General features: G+C 26.0%; 1 protein-coding gene across 3 annotated transcripts; it reads left to right on the forward strand.

Annotated features, from left to right (window-relative positions):
* The first annotated feature begins 13,222 nt into the window (after nt 1–13,222).
* LOC112595922 (cAMP-dependent protein kinase type II regulatory subunit) lies at nt 13,223–24,704 on the forward strand. 3 transcript variants are annotated; one of them, XR_003114739.1, is made up of 10 exons: nt 13,223–13,635; nt 14,085–14,316; nt 15,550–15,641; nt 15,701–15,784; nt 17,182–17,288; nt 17,372–17,630; nt 17,705–17,863; nt 18,097–18,199; nt 23,113–23,331; nt 23,405–24,703. XR_003114739.1 is itself a non-coding variant. In XM_025341319.1 (9 exons), the coding sequence occupies exons 2-9, from the start codon at nt 14,097–14,099 to the stop codon at nt 23,241–23,243; spliced, it is 1,155 nt and encodes a 384-aa protein (XP_025197104.1). In that variant the 5' UTR covers nt 13,223–13,635; nt 14,085–14,096; the 3' UTR covers nt 23,244–24,703. The 3 variants fall into 3 exon arrangements, 2 of the variants coding, with proteins under 2 accessions (XP_025197104.1, XP_025197105.1); XM_025341319.1 differs by having other exon boundaries at nt 23,113–24,703; XM_025341320.1 differs by lacking the exon at nt 13,223–13,635 and adding an exon at nt 13,660–13,923 and having other exon boundaries at nt 23,113–24,704.
* The last annotated feature ends 1,872 nt before the right edge of the window (nt 24,705–26,576 follow it).

Genomic DNA, 26,576 nt, shown 5'->3' on the forward strand with positions numbered 1-26,576 from the left:
GAAAATCTATTTACCCATTTACCTACCTTATTTTCGGTTTTCCGGTGGGTAAACGAGTCAAAGAAATATGTTACTAGAGAAGAGTACTAATTTATTACAACTCATATTGCTGATACGTTTTCAAAATAAACAACATATAAGTTTAATATTAGTTTTGTAAATCGAATTCGATGGTGATGACTGATATTATAATAAATCAATGATAACTAATATTATTTTTGTAGCACCTATCGAATATGTTTTCAGTACATAAAACATATAATCATAATATCATATAGACATCACTCAACCCTAACTTAATCACTATTCATCAGTGGTGTCATTTGGACCACGCAAGGTATCATTAGCATATTTAAAATCCAATATTATTGTGATTTGGCGCAATTCTTAAATTGATTAGTGTGAAAAATAGATACATTCTTGACAGAGTTGGTGGCCGGCATATTTTTATAATTTATTTTTATTCGTATATTAAAACAAAAACAAAAATTACGCCTCCGCTATAAATTATATTATTAAAAGCATTTTTATAATTATTTATAGTGTTTTATTTCAATATTAGAGGGTGCTTTAAAAATAGAGGTTATATATCGCAATTGCGGTGGTTCGTCATTTTATTCTTTTGCTTTTATACCTCCTATTAATAAATGAACAAGTTAAAGATTTCCAATTAGTGGTGTACTCACCAGAGGGAATAAAAGTGATCTTAAAGCATTTTGTCTATTGAATCTTCACATACACCGAAAAAACTGTTAAATAAAAATTATATTTTAAGTATTTTTATTTTTTTATTTTTTACTTTAATATTATTTTTTATTTAAGTAGATTGATTAATCTATATTGGTTAATAAAATATTTGATAACATAATGAAGTCATATTTATTGTTACCATGATAATGTTGACCCAACCACGTGGTAATTTACGCAAAGAAAAAAAAAATTTTAATTTCAATAGAAATGGATGCTTTATTTCTTTGACTTGAATACGCTGGAAAAAAAACAATGGTGTAAAGTATAACTATAAACATTGTATTATTTTTTTTCCAAAACTAAGTAGCATAATAAGCATAGGATATGTATTATAAGTTTTAAGTCTTCATCGTTTGAATAAAATAAAAAATTATTAAAATCTGATTATTTCATGAAACGTGAGAGTATTTTGCTGTAGTAAATTCACTGTTTAAATGAGTTTTTTTGTACTTAAAACTCATTAGTCTGATAATCTTAATTGTATTATTATTATTTATAGTAGTATATAGTATTATAGCCATATAGGATTGAATTATATTTTAAGTATTTTTAATTATATTTCTAGAATTTCTACAAATATTTATAAAATTATAAATTTATTTTTATTTTAATTTTTATTAATTAAAATATTATTATAGTAATACTGTGGCCTACTTGATGACGAGGTTGGAGGTACATTCGACATCTATTTACTATACAGCAGAGTGAGTTACCGGAATTTATTAAATTATTTCTTAATGTTACTCAATTTTTTACTGTGAATAACATAAATAATTAAGTAATTAGTATTGTATACCTTTTGATTTTATAGGTACGTGTTGACTTAATCTAATTTATACATTTGAATTTTAATATTTTGGAATAATTACAACAGAAGTATATGTATATATTGTATATGTTATTTTAATGGTGATATAAATGTCACCACTCTTATACCAATATGACAATATATGTATTATAAATTATACATTTTTTGTCTATGTATGCGTGTGTTGGTATATATACAGGTGTTGTGAGGTTGATGTATGTATTTAACCATTTAGGTGAAGATACATTAGAACAGAATTTAAATACAATTGTAATAATTTAATATTTCAAATATCTGTAGTAACGTTATACATAATTTTTGAATCGTTATTTTTTTTCAGTAATTTATAGCTTGTATGTTAAAATTATTATTTTTAATCCTTTATTATAAAAATTTTATTGCACTATTTATATTTTCTTCAGTCATATATACGATAAGCTGAAGTAGAAAAAAATATCAAATTAAATTATCAGTGTTTGATGTTGATGTGTACATTTTAATACATACACAATCAAAATACAATCTATATATTAATATAGAATATAGGTACTCAATAATAATTGTGTAACTATCATTAAAAATCCATCATCATATATAAATAAAATATTTTTACTTTTAATAAAATCATATATTTCCTATTCAACCATTGTCTATCGATAGAGTTAGTGTCCAGTGGACACCTAAAAAGAGAGATTCGGGGGTAAGACTCTCTTAAAAAAAAGCTATATTTATATTAGATTATACAATCAGTCATAGTATATTGTTTTGTCACAAATATATGACAATGATGATGATTGTTTTTTTTAATTGAATGTTATATTTGATACATATTAATAGTTGTTTATGATAACTGATAAGGTTTGTGGCAATTTTTAATCGATTATTTTGTTGGCAATTATTTTTAGATCTATACAGTTATATAATTTACTCTAATGTGATGGTTAGTAATAATTGTCCGAGCGATGGTAAACTGTAGCTTTTGATCGATAACAACGATAAAAACAATAATTATTACTGTCATCTATCAATGTTTGAATGTATAAATTCAAATTATTGAATGCTAAGTATTTGTGTTGTAATGGTGTTTTATGCCATTCAGGGGTGGATCCAGAAATTTTTCCATGGGGGAGCGGACATAAAAAGCAAAAAAAAAAAAAAAAGGTCATCAGATAAAAAAAAGCAAAAAGGTTGGCCCAATAATATCTTTTTTTATTTAATTTGGGAGGTGCCCCCTTTGCCCCCCTCTTGGATCCGTCTTTAAAGCCATTATAGTATTTATTTTTACTATTAACTGACATTAACCTAAACTTTACTAATTATTATAGATTTATGAAAATATAAATAGATTAAATAGCAAATACTCTAATAGCAAAACTTTTCTTCAAAACTTAATTTGTCAATCTCAAAGATTCCAAACGATCGGCTAAGTAGGCCTATACAAATTAGAAGATAAATTTTTAGTATTTTTATTCCATCTATTATTACAGCTATAACATAGTTAGGTACATTGGGAATTTGAATTACAATAATACTACTATACTATAAAACACGCGACGACGTTGTCTTAGGTTTGAAATGTCTTTTGTTAAGCTAAATTTTGTTATACTAGCACAGCGCATACGTATAAAATAATATAAATATTTTCGGTAAGTTCAACTTTCAGGGATAACGAAAAAATGACGCCTAGGCCATCGGACAGATGGCATGTTGTGTTATTAGTCTCTACTCCCAGTAGAATATTGCCACACAGCGCGTACACAACGCGTATTAATTTATCTTTTTATGTTATTATTTATTTCATTTACCTGATCGATAAAATAATAACAATATTACATTTAATACAAATCTTAAAGTCTAATGTATATTAAATTACAAATAAAAAATTATATGAAGCAGCCTAGAACAGTACATAGACACATACTGTGTAAATAAATGAGAAGAGACATTGAACCACGAAGTATTATTATATGATATTTATATTACAATGTAGGATAAGTATAGGTATCGGACTTGACTAAAAATCTTCCAGAAAGTGGATGTGTACTAGTTTTTTTACCGTTTTTAGAAATTGATTATCCTTCATTCTTTACTATCTGAACCAATATTATTTTGTGCACATACTACACAAAATATATTATTATGTATCTATGTCTATATTTTATAACTATATAGTTATAAATTCGAGCCATAATGTCAGTGTGACAACCAGTTTAGTCTCTTTATAGTTTAGTCGTTTAGTGTTCACATGCATAAACTACTAGGATGATTAATATGATAGTATCCGATTATTGTTACAATAATAGGTGTACTTGCAGACGGTGACATTTTTTTATAACTTTTATATTTTATAATACAATTATTACAGAAAAAAAAAAACGATTCGAATACACAACTTGTTTTAGAGCTTCATAATATCATCACTACCGTCTATGGTCTATACTCTATACTCTATCCGTTTTATTTATTGCTAATTACTAGTTAAGTTTGTGGTCCTTAGCTATAGATATTATGTAGTATATAATAAAAATAAAATTATATTTATATATATTTTTGATGTTATAATAAATGTGAATATTTGCTTAATTACGGAAGGATTCACATATTATTTACTCATGAAACATATGATTGTTAAAAAAGATAGAATAAAAATGGGTATTATTTAGTATTACTAAAAATGATAAAAGTAATTTCATATATTATTATACACATTAAATTTAAAAATAATAAATATCATTATTGAATATTATAATTATATTAAAATATTGTAATGTCTCTCAAAATTGTTATAAGCTCTCGTCAAAAAAATATTCAACTTGTAATAAATATGTTTATATATTATGCATTAATGTAATATTGTGTATAATATAATATATGTAGATAAATCTTTAAAAATTTTGTGAAATGATCATGGGCATCCATTTATTTAATTTTAGGGGGGGAGCAAAATATGTCAAAAAAAGTCTCAAAATATAAACTAAATAAACGTTTAATTTTGCGTATATACCTACCAAGTCGTCAATACGATTATATATAAATATAACTATATATTATTTCAAATTCCTATAGTGATAAAGAAAAAAAATAATTTGTATACTCTTTAGATAATAATATAATATCTATATTCTATAATAATATTTATTAAAAGATCATATTATTTTTCCAGAGGGGAGCAAGTGCCGCGTCTTGTCCTCCCCCTTCAACGGGCGCTCATTGTTTGCAAAAATTAATTTTTAGAACCCTGATGGATTTTGAGCCATTTGAAAATTCTTAATATTTATGTCATTATTCATAGATATTGAGACTTGAGACATATTTTTAGTATATTTATATGAATTACAACACATACTTGCAATATCTTTTTCGTGATTTAAATTTTAATAAAGTTATAATATTTATTCTTTTTTTTTTTCGTGTATCACCATATTTTTAAGTAGAAAATTTAATTCAAATCTTTGGTTTCTGTGAGAAAATGTTGATTAGTTGGTGTTTTTATGACTTAAAGTAAAAACAATTCTTGTAGGTAAGAAAAAATTAATAAAAAAAACAGAAGGTAAACTAGAATATTTACGCAACAAATTTTTGTCAAAAATCAAATTAATTTTTCACCAAATATTTGTATTGAAATTTTCTTGATATATGATATAATTTAAAATTTGAGCTTTTAACTGATTAATAATTGATATTTGCACTTTTATACATTTTTTTATATTTATGTTAAAAATATTTCTATTTCTGGATAAAAAGAATCGAAAAAATAATTAAAGGTTCTTAATAATTTGAATTTAACTACATAAAAAATTATTGAAAATATATACTGCATATTTAAAACTGTTTATTTAAATGAAAAATAACAATTTTCTTAATGAAAGCTTGATATTTTTTTCTAATAATCAGAAAAATATTAATTCTAGAAATTTTAAACACTTTTCACTGGTATTATTGACATAAAAATTTAATGTAATGTTCTTACCAAAAAATAATTCAATCTATTGACTAGATAATATATTATTATAAGTAACCTATTGGCTATTGTTATATAAAATCACTCGGGCATGGCAGAAACCTACGGGTGCCCACTAAAAATTCTGCCAAATAGGCGTCCGAACTATAGGCCTTCGGGCCTACTCCCGGACATAAGCGTCATACGAAAAAAAAACAAGTAAAAAAAAAATGAGGTTTGATGTTTGATATAGATATTAATAAGTATTTATAGTACATTAGTACTTACTATAAAATACTATACTATCTATACAAATAATATAATATAAAAGTATAATAGGTAACATAAAATTATAACATAGATTTTCTTTACCGAAATAAAGGTTGATTTCCCTGAATCAGACTACGAACTACTCTTTGACGAGTTTTATACACCCGTAACCTTAATACTATAAATTACAACAGAAGTAAGTTTTTTTGATTTATTTTAAGTTGTTACTTTTCACTGAAATAAACCATATCTACTTCTCATGTATGACTGTATCAGATATCTCTACCAAAGTCTATGAACGTCGTAGTATAATATTATATTGTAACTATAATGATATAAACTCATACTAATATCAGTAATATCGTAATGAACTGAATAACAGATACGTGGTTGTAGTATCCTGACTGGTTACTATATTATATAGTGAATCACAATAATTGTCATAAGTCAAAACCAATATCTAACATTATGGATTATTTATGTAGGTAAATTGTACATCATGTTTTATTGATGACCTAATACTATAATACATATTTTATATCACGAATTATATTTTGTAAGACCTTTATTATAATGGGCATGCAAATACGTAGCATAAAAATCTGAAATAAATTTGATAATACTAAAATATGCTCCAAAATTGATATTATGTATTTATGCAATTATGCATGCATGTAATTAAGCTATGTAAGCAATAAATATTGGTATACAAGAAGTTACTTCCTCAAATAAGACTATAATCATAATATTCTAATGATTGATATGTGATGACAAACCTATACACTTAATATCAGGTACCAGTGCATAATTTTATTATTACTAGATGCGATGCTCCTATTCCTATTGATTTATTGTTATGAATTTTGAGTTTAAATATGAATACAATTAAATTAAATATTTTCAACATATTTATTTATCAAGATTAAACGGACTGATCAATGTAACTTTTCGTATGCAATGATTTATCATTAAGACATTAAATTAATATATATCACATTAACTACAATGAAAACTACTTAATGTTGAGGTACTCTACTTGAAATCTACTATAAAACATAGGTAGTGACTTCTGTATTTTTAGATCCTATACTCTATAGTTAATAACAGTTTGTAAAATATATAATGATATAATAATTTTTAATATACACGATTTGTTTTTGGCTACAATGTATAAAATACATTTTAGTTTTGCTTGAACCAAAAACATTCAAGAGCCGATAATTAAATTATACTATTCTTTGGTATTTTAAGTTCAAATGTCATGTTGGAAATATATTTTTTTAATGTTATAATATAATATCTTTGCCAATCGGTATGGATTTAAAGAATATTTAAAATGGTGTTTCAAGCCCCGTCTTTCTCAAATGAACATGGAGACTAAATCAATACTTTTTTAATTGATAAAAAATAATAACTAAATAATAACAACAAAATCTGAACATACTCTGTCACGTATACTATATATAGGTGATAGATGTACATTGTACATGTACGATGCACATATTCTATAAATAGATTTATTTTATATTATGTATACTATATATTATAGCAGGGTGGCCCAACTCACGGCCCTCGAAGCCTTTTTTTGCCCTCCCCTCCCTTCTTTACCACTAGAAGACTTACATTAAATTTGTATTTTTTTTCTTTTAAATTTAAATTCTAAATATAAATAACCTAATCATCACAATTTTATGTTAGAATTAATCTATGACGCAAATGATGCAATAATTTGTGCATTATAATAATTTATGTAATATGTTTATAATAAAATAAAATATAAATAACAATATCATTTTTTTTTATTTTGATGATTCCTGGTGTTTTTATGAAATTGTAAACTGACTCGCCAGCTATAAAAGGTTTGATCACTCTGTATTATAGTAATATAGTATACATATAGTAAACAGTCTTTATCGTTTAGTGAAGTTCCGTTAATTAAAAATAATATATTTATATGAATAGGGTTAAACAAAGGGTTTTTGGAAATAATCAACAGATTTACAATTTATTAATCTGTAATGGAATAATTTTCATGAAAAGTGATTAGAATAAATTTAATTAATTATGAGCAAAAATATATTGTAACATTAATATAAACTATAGCTTAACTAATTACTTTAGTTAATATATATTTATTATTTATGCATATAAGTACCAAAATATAAAACACCTATCTATATTTAGTATAAAAAAAAAAAAATGACGGTGCATAAAGTTCCATTGTTATTTATTTGAAATATTTATATATTTTGATTGATATATTTGATTGATCCTCTGAAGCTATGTATATTTGTATAGATTTAGATTTAAATTCACATGTTGAGTATTTATCTTCAAAAAGACAATTATTTTTTATCCAGGCCATATACCTACAACCTACATAATATAATATTATTAATTTAATAAACGACCAACTTTATTTTTATTCAAAAGTTTTTAAATTAAGGTATATTTTATACTATTCAATTTATTTTCGTATAGTTTAAATATTTTTATTTCGCTCTACTCAAAATCTATAAAAATATATCTTGTAATCTTTGATATAGATTATACTTCAAGTATTGGGTGGTTTATAATATAAAAATTATTATGTGTTTATTTTATTTTAATCTTGAGATAAATATCTATACAAAATATGTACTAAACATAATATAATTATTGAATTATGTCTACTTATACATAGAGGTAACAGCAGATAAAAGAAACAAAAATGAATAATTATGAAAAGATGAATTTTGACGGGCGACAAGCCGTATAGGTGGCAGCACGTGACAGGGTGTCACGCGGTGTTTTATTGAATAAAATAGAAATCAATAGTTTTTCCGGGATCCGGTCGCCGCCAACGACGCTGCTGGAGAATAGAGACCCTCCTGGCTCCTGACGTAAGCTGGCGTCAGCGGTGGACCTGTTATAAAAAATGCTGTTTCCTTTTTTCTTTTCATTCTTCGTAAAACCTATATACATTGCTCGAATCAAACTGTTGCGCCACCACAGCCATCAGTAAATAGACAGAATATTAATATATTACATTGTTATTTAATAATTATAATATTATCTGTAAAAGATTATACTTGAAAATCTTATATCATAACAGTTATATATTATAATGCTATTACACCATACCATCACTAAGATACAATTTTGTTTGATTTTGTACTTAGATAAATTTACCAGAATTTTAACTTTTAGAAATGTTACTTATTATACATATATACGTATGTATATAATATAGCCATATAGGTACTGTTTATTTTGTATTTACTTTTATTTTAATTTTTACTTATGAATAAGTATTAATTTTATTATTCATGCTTAAAATTGTTTTGTTTAGTGTTCATTAAAAATTAAAAATGTATACATGGCAGAAATATACAAGTAATATATCATTATATATTATAATATACTGCTTGGATTTATATTATATTTAGTCATCATTGCTCAGTAGAGTATTATAAAAACCTAACAGATAATTAGTACCTAAAAGAGATTTATTCTATGATACGCGTGCACTATAATAAGACTGCGGAGGAAAAATGTTTCCGGGAAACGATGAAAAATAAATTACATAAATAGTTACTATAATAGGAAAAAATTACCATTTTATTTAAGCTTAAGTTTTAAATCGTGTTTTATAAAAAATATTCTATACATTTAATATCTCTATTCTCTGAATTGTGTACGTCATAATGGTTATAATGCAATGTAATAAATACCTACATAATAAATTCTGTAGAAATATATACTACGCCGATAATTTTAATGAAATCACTAAAACTTGATTTATACTTTAAAACAAAAAAATGTAAGTTGCTCTAAAAATATTGTAAAAATTAAGGAGTACCTATATTAATTATAGAGTTTTAAAATAGTTGTATCAATTTTATTTTGATTATTTCATCTATTATTGACTTGTAGAAAATATACAATGTATAATTATCTAAGCTTAATGGTCAATGCTAATAGATTTGTCGAGTAAAGAATCTGTATTTTAAAACTTATTTATTGCTATTTGTTACTGTTGACCGTCGAAAGAAATTACAAACCAGTTAGTATTATTATTATAATTATTAGGATTGAGGACTTCTAGTACTTAGAAATTTAAAAATATGCATGCACTTATGCACTTAAAAATCAAGAAATATATACTTAAAATATACTCTTAAAAATTATTTTATTTTATTATTTTGTCGAATTATATATAAAAAAAAAAATAATAGTAAAAATTACATTATGATAAGTTTAATAATAAGAACTTGAAATTATATTTTTTCATAGTCTTAATCTTTTTGTTTTATTTCTTTGTTTTCATCTCCTTCATCTTGCATCTTGAATAAAAAATATGACGGACAAATGAAGTAATCAGTAATTCGATTTTGTCGATTTTATCGACCAGGTAGTAAATATTACCTAACTGATAATAAAAATGTTATATTTAAATGGAAAATTTTATCAATTTTTTCTTTTTAGTCTAAACTAATTTAAAAATTTATTTCGAAAATTACCAAATCAATTTTTAATTTTTCTAATATACTCAAATATGTATTTATATGCAATAATGACAAAATATGCAAAAATATGCAAAATTTTAAATTTTATCTCCTGATATTATGAAACACATTTGTTGATTACTAGAATTTTTCTATAATCTTTCTAAAAAAATATGAAAAAACTGCAATACAAAATCTCACGATTTCTTACGTACTTTATAATATATTGCCCCTACTAATAATTAACAATAAATAAAAAATATTTTATTATTTACGTAAAAACAAAAAAACTATGCATAATATGTATCTAAATTAATTTTTGTTTATGAAATAATTAAACATAAACTATATTCTTCAATATTATTAGATACCTACCTTTCATACTTTTCATATAAAACATAGGTGCTTAGGTAAACACTAAACACCTACGTTTTTAATATTATTTTTGTATTGTGATAAATTAAAATTAAATACATTATTGGATTAATATTTATAGACTATTTATTTCTACATAAAATATTCGCTTACTTTTTAAATTTAAGAAATACAATTAGTATTTATAACGTAGTGTTGTACATTATTAACAAGTGCGTGTATTAAAAAAAAAAAAAAATTAGAATAGCTAATATATTACTAACCTAGGTAGAAACTTAATTTATATTTTTCTTCTTAAATATATTTTTTAATTTATGCAAGTGTACCTTTAAATTACTCTGTATGTTTTTAATCAAAATAAAAAGGTGATATATTTTGAAAAATGGGATCTTGTAAAAATAAGTAGGCTATGAAATATTCTTATGAATTTGCATCTGCCAAATCATTATTTCAAAACGATTTTTTTATGCACAAATATTCGACAAAATGTAAATAATAGTTAAATCCAAACACTAGTATGAGTATCACGTAGGTATCAATTGTCACTATGTCATTATTAAAACGGTCGGTATAGTTGGAAACTTTCAAAATTATTTTTTTAATGGGTTTTCATATCAGTAGTAGTGTTATTTTACATAGTATTATAGTAGTATAATACATTTAAAAAAAAAATAAAGACACTTAGTTAAATATTTAAAAAGATATATCTAAGTAGCATAACAGGCCAACAGGATGTTATCCTGTAATTCGAGTATTATCGTAAGTAAGTTACAAAAATGCCTCAGTTTTCAATGCGTGTATATTATAGGAATTATGTTTAATTTTGAGAGGAGTTAATTGGTAGGCACATACTTTATTACAACAGTTAAGGAAATACTATTAACTATGACCTCATTAAATAATTGCACACCCTAATAATAAAGTAAAAATTGTAGTAGTATTCCAAAAGTATAGAACTATATTATTATTTCGTTGCGTACTTGCGTATATATAACATATTAAATTTTAAAATAATAATACTGTACATAACTACGTTAAGTTTTAACTTTTAAGTTCCCATTACTATAAAATTTTTTGAATTACCTATGTACAGAAAAAAACTAAAATCGTTAGAAAAAAAAATAGTCGTTTTGTGTTTATTCGATTTCATTAAAATTTTAACTTAACATTTTTATAAGAAAAATTATGCGTATTTTAAATATTTTTAATACCTAACTTAATAAAAATCCAAATACCTAGTATACAGTTCTTAATTATAATTTATATTTTATTTTGGTATGTTTACTACTATTTATTATGTTGCGAACTGCAGTTTAATTAGGTGTACTATAGTGTCTAAAGTTTAAGTGGTATATATAGTATATTATGTAGATTAGGATATTACTAAATTAGATAAGTATCTGCTAATTAATTAAATTACAGTTACAAAAACATATAACTATTACACAAATGCACAGTTTGCTATCCTCACTGTTCCCCTGCCACACATTACACCTAACACCAACCCACCCGCTCATTCGAACAAGGTAGGTGGTTGTCTCTTAGATAGATACGGCGCCACTGAACTCGTACCTAGATATCAATCCATCGATCGTATCGGTGGGTACGACAACAGAAAAAATTGTCACGTTTACAATTAACCGTTGTGTAGACTGTAGATAGGTATTTATTGATTATTAGGTACTAATAAGTAATAAGTTATTAGCTATTAGGTGATCATAAATCATAATAATCCAAGGCAGTTGTGTACAATTATTTACCTACGCGATCGGAGTAAAACTCGTAACAATTCTTTTATTATTATATAACATATACGATAATATAAATAGATATAACGACGAATTGTGACCTCGTCGGTTATCGTCCATGTATGACTGCAGTATACGGTGTGTCTGCTTAACCTAATACTTTATAGTTTATACCTCAAGTATAATATAGATATGTTTTCCGGCGGCTTGTATTGAACAGTTCACCAACAAGTGGCAATTAGCGAAATGAATATAACAAGTGCGGTAATTAATACATACCAAGAGTAACACAATACCGCCACTATCATGTTTATAAGTATTTAATTATTATTACTCTGTTGCGGCTGGAGTGGGGGCCGGTTACGGGGGTGGAATATAAAACATAATCGTACCTATAGGCTATATCAGGTACGTTATCATTACGCGCGGCATATCATTAACTATAAATTATAATATAATAATTAAAAATATATAGTACATAATAATAATAATAATAATAATAATAATAATATGTGCCACCCAATCAGGACGCGGGAGCTTGTGTGTGTAAAATGTAAATACGCGCACGGGTTTCGGCCGTCGGGCGGCGCGTCGGTCGTCCGCTGCCGTCGAGCAGGCAACGTTGCGGACGGCCGCGGCCCGCTCTCGCGACGTCCGCCTGATAACAGGACGGCCGTCCGTCGTTCCGTTCGCCGACGGCACCGCCGGATTAAAAAAAAACAAGGATATCAAAAATTCCAAACACACTAATAATAATTATAATAATAATAGTAATAGTAATAATATTGTAATTTTTTTATTAAAACAACAAAATAATAGTGTTACATAATCGGCGGTCGCCCGCAGGACCCATAACATTCCGGTCCGCGCCGCGGCGTATCGCGATCGAGACGAACGCCGCCGTCTGTCCTCGCACGATCGCGCGGATCTCGGCCGTCACTGATAGCTCGCGCCGCCCGACACCGCCGCACAGAGCGCGGGCGCCCTCGCTTGTTCGTGTGTGTGTGTGTGTGTGTGCGTGCGTGCGCGCCGCCCCGTACATTCGGTAGTGCGTGCGTGCGCGCGTGTGTGTGTTTGTGTGCGCGCGCGTTATCTTCTTCCGTGTGCCGTTAGTGTAGTGACTAGTAGTGACACTGTAGCTGCGGGCCCAGCGATCGCATAGCCGTCACCGCCTACGCCGCCGAACGGCCCATCCGACCAGAGATTCGTCGAACCGACCGACGATCGACGATACTATTATTGTCACATCGTGTCGTGGTGAGTAACGAGTGTGCCGTGGGTGGCTGGCGTCGAAGGCCGACGCGGCGACGGCGTATTCCGACGCTGATTATCAATACCCAATAATTGCGATTATTATTATTATTATTATTATTATTTAGGCAGTATTAAAAAAATAAAAAAATTATTATCGTTTTCGTTGTTATAATATTGTAACAACAATATTATACGCAGTCAAGGACACGACAATTGCCCCGCGTCTCGCCACACGATCCTCGCTCTCGCGTGTGTTTGTGTGCGTTGTGTGTACTGTGTGCATATGTATGCGTATGTTTTTACTCGGAACTATTTATTTACTGTTGTGCAAAAACGGTCGTCGATTTTCCGGGACCGTCGGCGTGTGGTATTCGCTAACCGACGACCGTCCTTTGACCGACCGACTGGCCACACACCAGTGACCGTTGTCTGACTGCGCCGTGTTTTTGCAGGAACGAACGAGGATGAGTACTAACAGCGATAACGCCGCCAGGCTGAACGTGCCCGACGAGCTCAGAGAGATGCTGCTCGAATTCACGATTGGTTACTTGCTCGAGCAGCCCAACAATCTCATCGACTATGGCATAGAGTTCTTTGAAAAACTCAAGAACGCCAAGTCTTCCTCCAGTATAAAGCAGCAGACCGCTGGAGACTTCAGCGACGAAGACGACGCTTCAGACATAGGTGCGTACCTTGTATATTTTGCTTTGCTTTTATGGTTTTTATTTCCCTTGATAAGCTGATTATCTTATCTTTTCATTACCCAGTGAACAGGTTAGGTCATACGACTCTAAGTTAGTTACGCTGCTGAAACTAGCCGTATTATTTAAATATAACTTTTTTTTAATTGCATCTATACAATTTGGAACTACACTAAGATAATTCTCATTTTTAAAAACCTATTTAACAATCTTCCGTTTTAAAAATGATTTTTATTTCTTAAATAAAATATTTATGTGCTTTAGTTTACAAAAAAAAGTATTTACTAATATTTGCATTCTGTTTAAAATAATACTCATACTCTAATATCTATTAGTAGGCACTCTAGTATTATCGTTATAAATAAAAATTTGATCTCACATTGATGGAATTTGGATTTATATGGTTTAAATTGTACCTATTTAATATTATTACTATCAAATAACAATACCTACCTATACATACTTATCAATCCGATATCCATATTACAATAGTCTTAAAACTTGTAATAAATGTATAGCACAAGTTATAAAGGATTATATATTCTTTATTAAAACAATTTAATTTTATTAGTTGGCAGGTATATTGCTAATTTCTCCACGAATATCATTTATAAATCTGATTGCGAGTCAATTCATTTAACATGACTTATAGTATTGAATGTTATTTTCATAAGTATTTGTTTATTTATTTAATAAAATATTTTTACTTAAACATTTTCTGATTGGATTTTTATTGAACATTTCAGTATCAGTAGATATTGTTATACAATAAGTAATAAAATTTATCATTAAAACAACATCATTTTTATTTATTCATAAAGTACCCATACTCTCAATGCACGTCATACAAAATTATATTAAAATTAATTTTTCATACCTTTTTTTTTTCTCTTTATGTCATTCATTTATAAGTTTTCATCATGAGTTGTATGAAGATATTTAGATTAAACAAGAAAGGTTGTTATAACTTAATTAATGCTCAAAATGATCAGTATATATTTCAAGTTGATCATTGTGTTGAAACTACTAAATGTTTAAAAGTGCCATCTATTAAACTTAAATTCAAATCTAATGACACTTTTTTAGGACCTTGGTCAAATATTGGTAATCATTTCATGAGTAATTTTACTTTTTATGTATATATGTATATTAATTCAATTAAATATGATTACTATTTAATTTAGTTTAATTAATTTTTTTTTTTTTTTTTATGTAGAAGCTCCACCAACACGTTATAGTTCTAGACGTAAGTCAGTTTTTGCAGAAACATATAATCCAGAAGAAGATGAAGAAGAAGAGGGACCAAATGTATTTAATGAAAGTTTGCTTGTTTAATTTAGTTTATTAAAATACATTTTTTTTTTTAGGTTGTGTTTCCTAAATCTGATGATCAACGTCAAGCACTTGCAGCTAGTGTTAAAAATATATTCATATTCAGGGCCTTGGATCCTGTAAGTTTGAAAGTTCATTAGTTTAATCATCATAATCTTAAGAATATTTTTGATTTTGAATATCAAAAAGGCTTTTAACTTATGAAACTCTGGTCAACAGAATAATACAATTATGTTGTTTATACATTTTTTAAGCATTAATAACTTTTACATTACCATTTTAAAAATATTTTTAATTTTTCTAATGATACGCCATATAAGATTGTTAATTAATAAAAATGTATTTAATGTTAAAAAATGCAATTAACAATAGCTAAGTAAATACTTTTTCATACCTAAAAGAATATCCTTTAGGAGAAATAATAATCTTATTATTATTTATAATAGAGTATTTGGATAATTTGAATTCAATTTATTGGTTTGGTTTGTATTTACATTTTTAGTGGAAAAGAAGTTAATTGGAGTCATATAATATCCTTAATATTATCATTGTTTAATAATGATCATTAATGTGACTGAACATTTTCATTAAAATTAACCTTTATTTGGAAATTTTTCTCTCAATATTCTGACAGTGTTTATGTATTTTTATTGTATAGTACAATATTATGAATGAATTATATTTAAATTTATTCTGTGTTGTGTAGATTTTATTATTCCTTAGATACTTTTATGTTGTTTCTATTTATTGTTTCTTTGTAACCCATGACAATAACTATGATCTGTACACTTCAAACTGTAAAATTAGATATTCTATATAGATATTCTTTAGTTATACAATACTTATACATAAGTTTGTTTCTATATAGTATATACCATCATATGACATGAGTTTGGAGTATGGTATTACTTCAGACACGTATATTTTTTAATGTTTTTGTTGATAACCTATTAAAAAAAATGTCATTAAAAACGTAACTTATATTTTTTTTTGAAATTTTTACAATGGTATACAAAATTATTATTTAACTTCTAATTAAATAAATTTAGTAATATATTAATTGTAGTATTGAAAAACATTTATATGACACTATTCACAATAATATCTTGTAATACTTACAATTATTTCTTTATATTTATCAATTAATTGTTAACAGTATATAATTAGGTCTTATGCAGCTTTTATTTATAAAGAAGACATTACAAATTTTAAAGTACTACAATACTGTATAATAATATTATAAAAGTTCATCGATATTAGTGAGATAAATTTTAGTTTTTTTTTAAATTTATTGTGTAAAACATTCTGTTATTCTTATTATACTTAATTAAAAAGTAAACAAATAGTTGTACATGTTAAGTTTTTTATTGTGTTTTGAATTTTTAGTTAAAATATTAATAATAGTATGAATATATTTTTTTTCTTTTTGCATAATTTTGTTATTTTTATACTGCAGTAGGCATCAATCATACATGTTGCGATTTTGTTTTTTTTAATATTATTTATTTCATTTTAGGAACAAATGAACAATGTGATTGATGCAATGTTTGATCGTGAGGTGCATGCTGGAGATGATATTATAAAACAGGGTGATGATGGTGATAACTTTTATGTTATTGATAGGTAATATTTAATTATCATATTAATTTTTCTGTTTAGGAAAAAATAAAGAACCGTATTAATTATGATTATAATAAAATTTTTAGAGGTACATTTGAAGCATATGTTACGGATGCAGATGGTAATGACCGTTTGGTGCATACATATGAACATAAAGGTAGTTTTGGAGAACTTGCATTACTTTATAACATGCCTCGAGCAGCAACTATTAAAGCTAAGTCCGATGGTCTTCTGTGGGCTATGGATCGCCAGATATTTAGACGTATTGTGTTGAAGAGTGCATTTAAAAAGCGTAAGATGTATGAAGAGCTCATTGAAGTGGTTCCTATGTTAAAAACATTACAAGTAATTAACAAATAAGGAATTTTATATTATGATTATTAATTATTTAAACTATAATTTTTATTTTACATTTTCAGTCATATGAGCGTATGAATTTGGCTGACGCTCTAGTCCCTAAATATTACCAAGATAAAGATTGCATTATAAATCAAGGTGATCCGGGTGATGGAATGTATTTTGTAGAGGAAGGCATTGTTAATGTATTAGTAACCAGTGAAACTGGTGAACAAATTAAGGTTTGTTTCAAATTATGGATGTGTTTTCTTTAAACCCTATAACATCTTAAACTTTAAGAAATTCAAACAGAATTGTGATTTAAGTTTGAATCCAAACAATTTTAATATTTTAAGAATATTAAAGTTTAAGAAAAAGTTTAAACTTGTGAAAACTGAATGTTTGACACATCCTTATTTAAATGAATATGAAATGTTTTGGTACTTCATTTGTTTTATTTATTAATTTCCAATAGGTTAATCAAATAGAAAAAGGTGGTTACTTTGGTGAACTGGCTCTTGTCACTCATAAAGGTCGTGCTGCGTCAGTGTTTGCTGAAGGCAAAGTCAAATTAGCATGTATGTATTTTGTTTTATATCAACAGCTGAATTTATCTTCCATGAAAACTTGATAAATATTTTTTATGTATTGCGTAAACTGTGTTGGAATTTGTTCATAAAATGTGATATATAATGATTTATAGTAAGATAGCATATATTTTTTTGTTGTCCAACATGAGGTGTCAGTCTTTTAAAACCAATCAATAGAAATTGTTAATGATATATTATTAGTTATTTCCAGAGTAAATACTAATCAGTTATCCAAAAATATAAATAATTTAATCTATTTATTTTTAGCAATATACATTAATATGACTAAGAAATATAATTAAAAAACTAAAGAACTCTCTTATGCTGTGAAATTTACGTGATCATAATTATTTTTCTTCAAATCGGGATACCTGTGCATGTTAATAAGAAAACCATATAATTTTGTGTAAAATAACAATTTTTTTATTGGAAAAAAACATTTATTATTTATTTAAAAATGAAACAGAAAAATGCAGCTAATTTATTAATCGTAATAATAATAATAATAACAATAAATAATAAATAATAATTGGTTTAGAATTATTTTCATCTAGACTTAGTGTTTCTCAACTGTATTTTACTCACTTATCAATTAACTTCTCATCACTGCTCTATATACTTCCAAAGTAGTATTCTATTTAGAAGGAGTATTCGTTCAACATTTGTTTTTTAAGCTTGTGGTTTTATTCTGTGTTGTATGAGAATACAATTAATATTAATATATGTTTTCAGCATTCAGTTACTATACTGTCTACTCTATTATGTACTATGTATGCACATTGCACATGTGACATAATGTGAAAAAAATATTTCTGTTTTGTCACAACTATAAACAATTCTATTTGTTTGATTGACTGATATTAACTTTGAAAACATATTAAGTAGGTTTACCAGTTTTATAGGTTTGCTCTGAAATACATTTCAAATTTTATTTTAGATAGTTACAAGAATAAATTTTTGATAAAATATAGAAAAGAGACTTATAAATTAAAATCAAGTTGATGCGAATATTTTCTTTTTTTTTTTCAATGTATTGGACTAAATTCTAAATAAGACTTCAAAAATACAATTTGCACTAACCCACTTCATAAAATATATTTATGATTAGGTATCCATATTTTAAATTTATATTGAATATTTATACTAGTATGACTAGACTATCGTACTTTACTTAACTTTAACATACACTTTTAAAATTTTTTAGTTAGAGTTCCTACTACTGTTTTCTATCATAGTTTTATGGCTTAACTATACTATATGGGAATAATTGGTGTATACTGTGTAATATGTATAATGTATGATAAAGGGATTAGATTCTAGCTGTATTTTCTACTAAAGTATATGTAATATACATATATTTTACCGTTTATCTTATTTATCATATAAAAATTCTTCTGAAAACATGTTTAAATTTTAACTAACTCTGTACAATTTTTAAAATTTAAAATTGATAATAATATACTATTTATAATCAGAAAAATCAATTAAAAAGAGAAAAAGAAAATAACCATTTTGCTGTACAGTAGAAGTCGAGTGTACTTTCTAATGTTCTAAAATTCTCGTTTTCTCTTATTATTTTTGTTTTTTCCAACCTTTGAAAAAAGTGCTGAAAATTTGTTATTTTTGACCCCTAAGTATTAACTAGATTCTAGTTTTCCTATCAGAAAAAAGTATTGAAATTAAAATTCATGTAATGCATTATATTTATGTTTTTATCACGTTTTTAAAAGTTTTTTTTTTTTTTGATGAAATATTATCATGAGATAAGTAGACAAGTTATTATAGTTGTCAAATTATTGATAAGTTAAGTCATCAATGCAAAAAATAAATATTGTTTGTCGAACACGTGACGGTGTCGCATGTTTTCGACATGCTGCGAGTATGTCGCAATATTATTTTTACACTAATGATTATTTACGATTTAATATGTACCTACACATTTATTCACTCGTGCTTAGAAATTTGATTATATTGAACTTCTTAAAAATGTCAGTATCACATCATCTTAATTTTAAATTGTAATTTGGAAAATTTTCTCAAATTCTCATACTAAATTATAAAATTCTTATTCATTATTTTAAATTTTAGTAGGCGTTCCTCTTTTTAAGCAGTTTAATATAGAGTTTTTTTAATGATATATGATTTATAAAATAAATTTAAATTTTAAATTTTGAATTTATTTAAATTTAAATACTTATTCAAAGCAACATTAAATTGTTTCGCTTGGAATATAACTGAATAATTGGAGTATATAAAGACAATAGTGTTAAAAGTGATCATTAAGAAATTAATTGTTATTATCTTAAAATTAGAAAACTATAAAATCTATTACGTTCATAAGCAGTTGTTTTTAATTATTAAAGTTCAATCGATTTCATCAACTGTATTTAACAATGTTCCTAATGCAAGTCTAATATACAAATTATATGTTCCAACTATCTCAACTTCTGAATTAACTTATTTTAATGAGCATTAACGGTCACGTGTACACGTGGTTCTTGTTTATATTTTTTTTGATTTCAGTTTTTTAAAAAAAGAGTGACATTGCTCATAAATTTTTTTTTTTTTAATTTGTTTTTTTTTATAGCTGAATTAGAATTTGAGTGGGTTTTTCTACTTAAAATGGTTTCTAGCAACTAAACCACACTATGGGCGTTTAAAGCCCTATTACCTAAGTATTTTTCATACCTTTACATATTTATTGTATTAATAGTGATTAAAATGTATTGAAGAGTGATTTGTTCTTTTTCTTCACAGTTTTGTTTTTATTTTTTAAGTATTATAAATGTGACGTAATTCGTATCTTTTTTGTATATTTATAGCATTTGTTCAACAAATGCTATAACAATAGCCAAATTATTTATTTGGCTATAGTTAGGTTAAATTATATATCAATTATTTTGATAATAATTTTTAGATTGTGATAAAAATCACTTTCAAGTTCCATACGATAATATATTTCTTGGCCTTCTAATAAACTTAGATTTTATAGAGTTATAATGCATGTTAGAAGAAGTGCTTTCAACATTCAACGATATCATGCAATATGTATATTGAATATTATATATCCGAGTTTAATGGTTTATTTCTAACGGACTTTTTTCCATAACCATTTTTCAATCACTATACTTATATAAATGGTTTATTTCATTAGGTATATCAATATGCACCTGGATTTAAGAATTTAAAATGTTCAATATTACGAGTAGGTACTACTGTATGGCGCCGACCTCTATTGTCTGTTCTTACTTTATATCCTTTTAAGCGTTGCTTACTTGCATTTACACCAAAGAATTTCATTTAAACCGTCTAGGACAATCTAAACTTCCTTAACTGCGTTGAATGGTGCAGGAATGTTATAATAATATTGTCAACAGGATTCTTGATCCTACCTATTCATGTATTAAATAGTAGCCCGAGTTGTGCCAGAGGGGGTCATAAAATGATATTTTTGCTGTGTTACTGTTTAAGTGAAAGTTAAGAAACTGGGACATTATTAAACGAGAGGGTTGTTTTCTCCAATAAACAGATTGTTTAAACAAACCCTTTTACATGAATAAAAAATAAAAGTATATTATATTTTCCGTACACAATATAAATTAAAACATCGTGATAAGATTTTTTTCCACTATTAGTGGTTATAGTGGTGGTGTGTGTTGTATAGTAGGAGAAGAAACAGGATTATAATAATATGTTTTAATTGATTTTTATTCTTTACATTGTCCTAAGAAAATATCGTAAATAATAAACACTTCTACAGATTGAGTTTACTGGCAAATAATGCTTGGAATTTAATTAAATTCTGGTTGACTTTATTGTTGTTTTCAGTCATTTGAATTCTTGTTTTGCTATATTATTATTTAAATAATAAATAAAGCCATAAAGGCCCGTATTACATTTGTTGTTAAACATCATCAACCTCCATAAAATGCCTATAAATTTCAGGTTCTTATAAAAATTATATGAACTTGTTGATAATTATGTTTTTCTTTCTATTAATTGTCTCAAATTTTCCTCAATAACTTATCGTTTTATTTCCTAAAGTACACTGCAATAACTATTCTAATTTAAAATTTAAAAAAATATTCTACTTAATATTCTAACCATTATTTTCTATATAATATACGAAATAATAGCTGAGCCATACGTTTTTCATATTTTCAATTTTATTAAATGGAGTTTATAAATGTAAAAATTATTTAAAAAATGTTCTTTGGTTCTTTTTTTATCAATAATTTTTTTAGGATAAAATTCGAGGTAAATATTGTCTAATATACGACTATATACTATTAAAATTATATCCGTCAAAGTCTGAGTATATAATATTTTTTCATGGTCATTGAATAGATTTTTAACATGTGTATGTAATTTTATAAACTAATGTATAACTTATACAGTAAAACAATAATATCAAAATTTAAATTGAATTCAAAAGGTAATTTTATAATTTCTTTAGAATTTTGTAAAATGGAATCCAACTACTGCAGTAATTATGTTTTTGGGTATATCACTCAATTCTGTTTAATGATATTAAATAGAATCGATGATAAGAGCTGTCCTTAATATATAACATTTAAAATATGCGTATTATTAACTCCAGAAACCATAACAAGATTGTTTATCTAGTTAATTTCTTATTTGAATTAATTATGATAAAGTAATTAACTTTCAGGAAAGTTTCGTTTTTATATATAAATGTTGTTATATTTATAGTAAAATTAGATGTTATAACGTATTATGAGGTTTGAAAAATAATCGAATTGAAAAAGTTGTGCTAATAATATTCATAAAAAGCTCTAAGAGAAAATTCAATTATTTTGAACAAATGTCATGTTTTATAATATTATCAAAAATTATTGTTGAGCATTTTATTTTAAATATTTATTTTAATTTTTGTTCAGTTTTGGATGTTGATGCATTTGAACGTTTGCTGGGTCCATGTATGAACATAATGCAACGGAACATCGAGGACTACGAAAATCAACTGGTGAAAATCTTTGGCTCCAAGCAAAATATGACTGATGTCCGATGAATGGTTAACGCTTGACCGATCACTACGATTGTGTTGTATATCCATTGACCATTTGTAGTTATATTTTTTCTTATCCTAACGATATTTGGTAAATCATTATTTATTATTTTTCTTAATTTACCATTAGAAAATATTATGTTTGAATATAATTTTAACTTTAGATACAGTTTCACAATACAAACAATTACAATCAAACAATTGATATCCTCTTTTGTATACATAATGTGTATATAATATAATATATAATAATTATATTGATATGATAATCTTTTTGAACAACTACATCATAACCTAAGATATAAATGACTGTATTACTTCAATTTTATTGTGCGCTTTGATATCAATGTTAGTTGCGTGATGACATGTATATTATATAATATGAAGACGATTAATAATATATCTACAAAAGCTGTATTTTTAGTGATACATTTTAGGTTTCAAAACGGTATAATACTATGATAAATACTATTGTTACTTCGCGGTGTTATTATAATCACGAGGAATGATGAACACGATTTAGTTTTTCAATTTACTTTGTTCAAATGTCTATTTGGGGTAAAGTTTTCTATTCTTTATATAATATAATGATAATTACAATACATTACGAGAGTATTTGATAATTAGAATTTAAGCAGATTCTATCTCATCTCGACCAATAAACTTTGTTGAATTGTCAGGTCGTTCAATGTATAAACAATACATACGTTGCCGAATCGTTTATCTTTTATATTACATAATAATGCCTTATTCGATTGATCGTGCGCTGAGTAGTTAAAATATCTTTGGGATTTTACGTGAGCTATAGTCCTCAGGCAGACTATATATTTTAATATAATTTTCCAATGTGGACATTAAGTTACTATTTTTTTTAACCCTAAATGTTAGTCGCGATGGTCACAATTTTCAATTTGTTTTTATTTATTTCTTCCTAACGACGAACCTCAAAAACTCGTGAAACACGTTCTCGAACGTAATTTCACATTGTATGAGAAATACATACTTATGTGCAATACTACAAAATTAATCTTCGTGCTACTCCACCATCTTAAACGGATTATGTGTAATTCAATTATAAACATGTATGCCTCGCTTTTTTTTTTAATATTAAAAAACATTCGGTAACGAAATGAATTCAAGATGACTGCCCTGTAAAAACCCTGTTAGAGATAAAATGTTGTTTTAAAAATTATAACCGTGTACCAAAACACCCCTTGGCCATAATCAACTAACCCCAATAATATTATTTTTATTTAGACAGTAGGTGATAACAATTTAACAAAAATAGCCATATAATATATATTTATATATGTATATACTTATATATATATATATATATATATATATATATATTATAATATACCTATGAAGACTTAATTTAGATGTTTAATTCATTATGTTAGAGTCACAATTATTATGATTAATAATTAAAATATAATAATAATGTTTTATATAATATATATTATATCCGGGTGCAATAAATGTATAGGTTTTACATTTATCTATACATTATTATTTTTAGGTAATCCATAATTTTGTTTTTGTTTTGTGATTTTATTTGTTTATTAATTTATCTTACTCTAGTTGTTATTTATCACACTCATCGTATTAGGCACGTAAATTATTGTATTGTAACAATCGTTTTTTTTTTTCTATCGTATTAGTGAAATAATATTGTAGTCAATGATTTAATCGTAATGTTTTATATATATATATTGTTTTTTTTTTTTTGTTTGGTGGTTGCGATTAATTATTATGTTATGTGAGCCTTTTTATTTTCCTAGAGTATTATTACCATGTGTTTATTTTTATTTTTATTTTGTTTTAGTTGATATTATTAAAATGCAAAGTTTATTATAGGCTATTCCAGTACGATAAATAATATTTAATAATAAAATTGTATTTACCATTTTTTAAGTAATAATTAAATATAATATTAAAAACTGCACAACTGTTGGTCGTTTATATTCCCCCCGTAATTATGCGAAATCCTTTTAAGTAATCCCTCTAAGTAGTCCTTCTTAAATACAACATATTATTATATGTATTGCATGGTGTATAACTATATTATATATTATTATTTACGAGTACAACGAGTACAATGTACCTAAATATTTTGTCAATTTATTATTTGTTTCCCGTCTGATATTCGTAATGATAATTATATACCCTTGTATTGTAGATATATTAGGTACTTAATGAGAAAAATTGTGAACTTGTTTTCATTCATCGTTAACTTACATTGATAGGTCCTGGTTCTATACACTTTTTATATATGTATATTTACTTGCCCCAGTTTATATTATATATCTACTGGGCTATTGTTTACCCCCAACGCGCTGGATAGAAGTGAGGATGAATGTGTGTCCTTTATTGTTGTCGATAACAATTGTTAATGGTGTGTGTGTGTGTGTGTGTGTGTGTATTCGTTAGATTAAGTTTGGTAGGCACCTCATGGAAAGTAAAAAATACTACCCCATTTGAATAATGTCATGTTGTATATGCTCGCCGAAGTTAACATTGTAAACATATAAAGACGCGTATATACATATAAAAATATCCTTTGTATTCTATTATTAATTTTCAATCTATTACGTACACATTGCTCTCATACGGCTACACTCTACCTCTTTTCCACGTCTTGTACATTCCAAAGATTGTAGGTTCACGACAACAGGTAATCGCCGCTACATTATTTTATGTAGCAAACGTATAAAGTGATCCATTTATGAGCTGCTTGTAGTTCAAGGTTTTGAAAAAAATCTTTATATACGGTTTTTAAGTACCTAAAGTAACATATATTTTTTTTAAATATGTTTATTACCTTTTTCTGCAATTTAATTATATACCTTTTTGTTTGATTCGATAACTGAAAACAGAATATTATTTTATACATTCGGAGTACAAATATTGAATGTTAAAAAAATATTCTAAAACTAATTTTTTAGATAAATTAAGTATAATTGAATAAACTACAGTGATTGAATAATGATTGACAAATAGTATGTATTATATTACTATTACTCTGAGTAATTTAGCCACTAAAATTAACTAAACATTTTGTATTGGGGGGGGGGGGGAAGAAATAGAGCGCATACGTCTTTTACTGTAATCTGTTCTAGAGAATGCATTTAAATTTCATTTATTTTTACCTTTTTAAACTTGTGGTATTTTACTTAGTACTTAAAGTTTAATGGCCATCTATAATATTAATATTAATGATATTATTAAACATAGGCAAATTACAATATTATAATATATTGGTTTGAAATCCAGTGATAAAATGACGAAAAAAATAACAAATAAGATATATTTTCCATTAAAAGTTATTTATTT

Source organism: Melanaphis sacchari, unplaced genomic scaffold (genome assembly GCF_002803265.2).
Source record: "Melanaphis sacchari strain LSU unplaced genomic scaffold, SCAv2.0 Contig2_pilon_pilon, whole genome shotgun sequence".
NCBI lineage: Eukaryota > Metazoa > Arthropoda > Insecta > Hemiptera > Aphididae > Melanaphis > Melanaphis sacchari.